This window comes from Carcharhinus amblyrhynchos, chromosome 4 (genome assembly GCF_965287045.1).
Source record: "Carcharhinus amblyrhynchos chromosome 4, sCarAmb.v2.hapA, whole genome shotgun sequence".
Lineage (NCBI taxonomy): Eukaryota > Metazoa > Chordata > Chondrichthyes > Carcharhiniformes > Carcharhinidae > Carcharhinus > Carcharhinus amblyrhynchos.
In genome coordinates, this window is record NC_137327.1 from 36,800,437 (window position 1) to 36,806,436 (window position 6,000).

General features: G+C 39.3%; 1 protein-coding gene across 3 annotated transcripts in view; it reads left to right on the plus strand.

Moving 5' to 3' along the window:
- The window catches only part of nod2 (nucleotide-binding oligomerization domain containing 2), a 51,355-nt gene extending 45,903 nt beyond the window's left edge, over positions 1-5,452 (plus strand). For all 3 annotated transcript variants that reach the window (XM_080186977.1, XM_080186978.1, XM_080186980.1), the window contains 2 exons: positions 2,309-2,392; positions 4,997-5,452. In XM_080186977.1, the coding sequence (XP_080043103.1) occupies positions 2,309-2,392; positions 4,997-5,069 (157 nt within the window). In that variant the 3' untranslated portion in view covers positions 5,070-5,452. The remainder of the gene's footprint in view (positions 1-2,308; positions 2,393-4,996) is intronic.
- The last annotated feature ends 548 nt before the right edge of the window (positions 5,453-6,000 follow it).

A 6,000-nucleotide genomic window follows, 5' to 3' on the forward strand; every position in this document is an offset into this window, starting at 1 on the left:
AATTCTATTCTCCTGGTCTCTGTCCATAGCCCTGCTAAGTTCCCATTGTCCTGCAGTTTGTCAGGAAATTGAAATTATGAACCACGCTTGAAAACTATTACAAATTTATTTTTGGATATATTAAGAAAAGTCAAATCATGAATTCCTTCCCATTTCTTGGACATTGTTTGATTAATTTCATCAATTAGAAAGGCCTTGTTTGCGGTTAGTCTTTTCCAATGCTGCTGAAAGTGAATTTGAGTTTTGGCTTCAAAGCCACATTTTCTGTTGCAACAGGTCCTGCCATGGACGAGACTGGAGCATTCTCCCCATATTATGATACAGGATATTTCTGCTCACTCCAAGTGTACATGATGCCATTTTCCCTTTCCTCATTGGGTCCAGTGTGTACTTTTATATTTGAATCAGTCTTTCTCTTTCCTTTCCATTGTTGCGTCTCCTGATTCAGAACTACCAGGGATTCCAAGTTAATTTTCTTTCCAAAATGTATTTTATTCATAAAATTAGTAAAAGTATATTACAAAACATTCCAAACTGAAAATGACAGGAAACGTCATTGAATACGGCTCATCTCCATACAGTATTTTCCACTCTTAGATACCTCTATAGAATTAAAATTTTCTTGATATTTACAACATACATTCCATATCAGGCATTCGGTCTGAGGGCAAAAAACAGAAAGGGCAATAGAATTCAACTTTCCTTTGTTGAGCATGTTCCTCTGAGGTGCCTCAATGCAAATTCAAAACGCTTGATAATCATCAAGTACATTCAATATTATGCATAGGGACTAAGGCTTCTACATATTTTCCAACCCCTCAATGTACCATGGCTGAAAGACCGTAGACAGCAATCTTTCCCCAGTGCGCTTCTGCAGTGGCTGTTCCAAACTTTAGAGTGTTTCAGCACATTGCCTTCAATGTGCCACTCTGCAACATTCAATTGAGGATACCACTTTGCACTGGGAGATCAGCAAGGTTCAAGCAAACGAAAGAGAGATTCCAAGCTGGATTCTTGATTGGGATTTCTTTTGCAAATCACAAGGGTTGTTTTACTGTTGGCATTCAGATAGGCTAGTGCAAATCAATCTTTTTAACCATATGCCAACTAGATTTGATGAAAATGAAAGATCATCCTTCTTGGTACGCTGGATCAATTCCTTATATTTTGCATAAGCCAACATAATTGACGAAAATGCCCACTGAACCATTAAAAGGGCATTGATGCAACAGTGAGAGACCAGAGAAACATGACTTGCTTAAAAAATTGAGCTTTATTGGACAAGATGAAAAATGATTGAGAGATTAATTAACCTGTCTTTAGCACGCAGAGAGAATACTGACTAAATACATTTATGAAATTAGATAACTGTGATGGAAGAAGATCCATCCAGTTTCAGGTTTAAGAATGTTATAACTTCTATGAATTTGTGGTGACTCCTCAATACTAATAACTTAATATGTGAGCATTGCTTACTATATTCTTCCATGACTTTGTACTTTTTCTAACTGAATAAATTCATCATATGGAGATCAAAATGCAGCAAGAATTCTGGGTCATCAAAATGAGTTATAGTGAACAAAAGAGATGCGCACATTGCATTAGCATTTCCTGGGTATCCAGCTCCTAATTTAAATTGTGTTGAGTCTGACTGAGTGAACGTCCATTCATACTACTCTCCTACCCTCACTCGTTCAGCTACAGAAATATATAACGTTAATTATAGACTGTGTGAGAAGAGCTCTGTAGTTGCCAACCGTCAGATGTCACCCAACTAGCAAGACACTTCTTGCGACAGAGTTTTTTGACTTTGAGGTATATCTGAGAACAGACTTAGCATCTTCCTCTCTAGTCAACCAAATGCACAAATAACTGAGGTGAGGCTGAAGTTGGTATCTGCGAAGACGTGCATTTATGAACAAATGCTTATGAAAGGACTGCTATTATTTTGATATTAGAACATTAAGGCACTGATGAGATTAAGATCTGAATTGGTCACTAAATCTGCTGACTTAATTTGCTTCTCTGTATACTGCATTCTCTCAAACATAAGGTTGCACAGTCCTTTAGTGTGGTGTTGTTTCTAGGATAAAGTGGGTAACTTTATTATTTTTATTACATAACCCAATTGTTCAACCTGAACCACAATATTCCATTCACTGTATGAATAAGATTTTAGGCTGGCATTGGAGATTGGTCTCATATAGTTAGTGTGTGTGAATTAGAGGTCATCCAAATTGCATTAGTACCTTCATTTATTTGTGAACAGGATGATCACACACGGTTTTCTATTTCTTTCTGCCTGCAGGCTGGCTAATAATAGAATCAGTAGAAAAGGAATGGACTTTATTATCAAATCTTTGAAGTACAATGCTACTATTACATCTGTATGGTAAGTAATGAGTTAAAAACCAAATACATTGTGGTCTTTCCAGTTATATTAATCGAAGAACCATTCTATTCAACCTTTAGGAACAGTAGTTGTAGCATGCATCCTTTTGAGCCGGTTCCACCATTTTAGAATCATATAGAATAGGATAGCACAGAAAGAGGCTATTCTGTCCACCAAACCTCTGTAAAAGATGATACAATAACAAATGTGTTTGGATGACACAGCCATTCCTGTAGTCAGCAAGAGTCATTAGTTAGTGGTCAACAGGGAGGCTGAACGTTCCTTTGAGAAACCGAGGGGGGTGTGAGGGTTGGTGAAGAAGCACTTACTGCTTCTCTGGGCTCACAAGGTGTGTCTAAAAACAGTACTTCCTTGTGGAATGAGCAGTTCCAACCTCCCTTTAATTATCAAGTTCCCCAACTCCTGGGAAACCTGCACAAATGCAGTTAATTTTAAAATGGGGAGTCAATTGCACTGTGGGAGTCTGAATTAAATATATCAATGAAGTATATTGCTTCTTCACGACAGAACAATTGGATGCCATGAAACCCAGCTCCATAAAAATGGTACTCACACTCTGGTCACTTGCCTTGCTTGGCTAAACTAACCTGGTGCTGGTCCTTTCAATGTGCAGTGCATTCACTGAACTGATAGGCTAGGCACCACAATCTCACCATGAAGGATCCATATGCTTACCAGCATTTTATATTGGCCAACATTATCTTGCTGCTATATCGGCTTTTTCAATATTCTCTAACACTGCGACTTCAGTCTAACCAAAGCATTGAGGGTCTAGCAGATGGAGTACAATGTTGGTAAACGTGAGGTCATCCATTTTGGTAGGAATAACAGCAAAATGGACTATTATTTAAATGGTAAAAAATTGCAGCATGCAGCTATGCAGAGCTTTCTGGTGTCCTTGTGCAGGAATCTCAAGGAGTTGGTTTGCAGGTGCAGCAGGTAATTCAGAAGGCAAATGGAATTTTGCCCTTCATTGCTAGAGGGATGGAGTTTAAAAACAATGAGATTATGTTGCAGCTGTATGAGGTGTTGCTGAGGCCGCACCTGGAGTACTGTGTACAGTTTTGGTCTCTTTACTTGAGAAAGGATATACTGGCACTGGAGGGGGTGCAGAGGAGATTTGCTATGTTGATTTCAGAGTTGAGAGGGTTGGTTTATGAGGAGACACTGAGTAGACTGCGGCTTTACTCATTGGAATTCAGAGAAATGAGGGGAGATCTTACAGAAACACATAAGATTATGAAGGGAATAGATAAGATAGAAGCAGGGAAGTTGTTCCCACTGGCGGGTGAAACTAGAACTAGGGGGCATAGCCTCAAAATAAGGGGAAGCAGATTTAGGACTGAGTTGAGGAGAAACTTCTTCACATAAAGGATTGTGAAACTGTGGAATTCCCTGCCCAGTGAAGCAGCTGAGGCTACCTCATTAAATGATTTTAAGTCAAGGATAGATAAATTTTTGAACAGTAAAGGAATTAAGAGTTATGGTGAGTGGGCGGGTAATAGGAGCGAAGTCCACAAAAAGATCAGCCATGATCTTATTGAATGGCGGAGCAGGCTCAAGGGGCCAGATGGTCTACTCCTGCTCTTAGTTCTTAGGTTTTTATGTTCTTATGTCAAGTTATTATAATAATAACTCATAAGGGATTGGGTAAACATGTTATGGGTTTATTTATTTAGACTGGGCACATGAAAATAGTTAAAAATAGTTATAAAGCTTGAAGACATCACAAGAGTGTGTGGTGTAGGTGTACTACTCAAGTAAACAGTGAAACTAAGACGGGATTACATGACACAGTTCCTTTCTTGTGCTGTCATGTTGCTATCTCTTAAGACATATTACGACTGTAATTATGTTTGCACGTGGGTTATGATCATGTTTCATGCAGTTGAGGGTTTAGCACCCCACCCATTAGCCTATTATTGGGCATTAATCTGGAAGTCATTATCACTGGAAAACTTTGACTCGTGGCACAGTGATTAGCACTGCTGCCGCACAGCGCCAGGGACCCAGGTTTGATTCCTGGCTTGTGTAGAGTCTGCATATTCTCCCTGTGTCTGCATGGGTTTTATCCGGTGATCCTCTTTCCTCCCACAGTCCAAAGGTGTGCAGGTTAGGTGGATTGGCCATGCTAAATTGCCCCGTAGTGTTGGGGGTTCTAGTTAGGGTAAATTATAGGGATAGGCCCTGGGTGGGATTGTGGTCGGTGCAGACTTCAAGAGCCGAATGGCTGCCTCCTGCACTGTAGGATTCTATGTTTTATCTTCCTGTTCAAAGATATGATTGCCCTTATCTCTAATGTCTCCAGAGCTCAAACAGATTTTCAAGACTGTGTCCAGAGTTGAAGTATAAATAATACCCACTTGCAGAGATGCCATAGGGTGCAGAAATCTCTGGAGTCATAGGGAAGCATGATTTTCAAGAGAAGGAACTGCAATTTTGTGGAGGGGGAAGGGTATTAAAGAAGCTATCAGCCTCTGCAATGTGTCACATTCTATTTACAGCAAAACTGGGAATCTGGTGCAAACCAAAATAATTCTGAAGAAAATTTGAGTTACATATAAAATATTGCTTTCTTTTCAGGTTAAGAGGGAATCACGTGACTGCAGAGGAGATCGAAGAAATGACTAGAGCAGAAAGAAGATTGACATTTTGATCAAAAACTGGAAAAGGGAACTACTATTTGACCTTTTTGATAGTTTCCCTGCATTACATAATATGCTGTGGTGCTTCTGTCTCTGAACTGTATTTATCAATGAGAAAAAAATTTATCAGGCGGGGTCATAGTTATAAATATTTCTTTACAAAAATCTATTGGTCACTTGTTGTGATTTTATTTCTATTCTTCACTAGAATGGTCTGTCTCACATGGCCAATACACTGGATTCCACTTACAATACTGCCTTCCTTTTATAGGTCCTGTTTCCAACTGTGATTCTGACTCTCTAATTTCAGAACCCTGTATGCTTTAGCTAAATAAGGAGATTGCATTTATTTTGGTACCTCCAGGATATGTCAAAATGTCTCATAGCAAATTAAATGTTTTTGAATTGTAGTCACTGTTGTAATTTAGTCAGATGACAACAAATGTACAGATTGCAATGAGGTCATCTTTTCTTTTAGTCTTTTAGTACTTGGAAGTGCATTACAAAATAGGACTGAGTTAGCATGGCTTCATCAAGGGGAGGTCATGTCTGACAAATCTGATAGAGCTCTTTCAGGAGGTAACAAGGAGGTTAGGTAAAGCAGAACCAGTGAGCCTAATTTATTTAAATTTCTAGAAGGCCTTTGACAAGGTGCCACAGGAGACTGTTAAATAAGTTAAGAGCCTATGGTATTAAGGGTAAGATCCTGACATAGATAGAGGATTGGCTGAAGGCACAGAGTGGGGGATAAAAAGGTATTTTTCAGGATGGTAGCCAGTGACTAGTGGTATGCCTCAGCGGTTGGTGCTGGGACCACAACTCTTCACAATATACATTAATGATCTGGAAGAAGGAACTGAAGGCACAGTTGTTAAATTTGCAGATGATACAAAGATATGTGGAGGGACAGGTAGTATTGAGGAAGTAGGGGGGCTGCAGAAG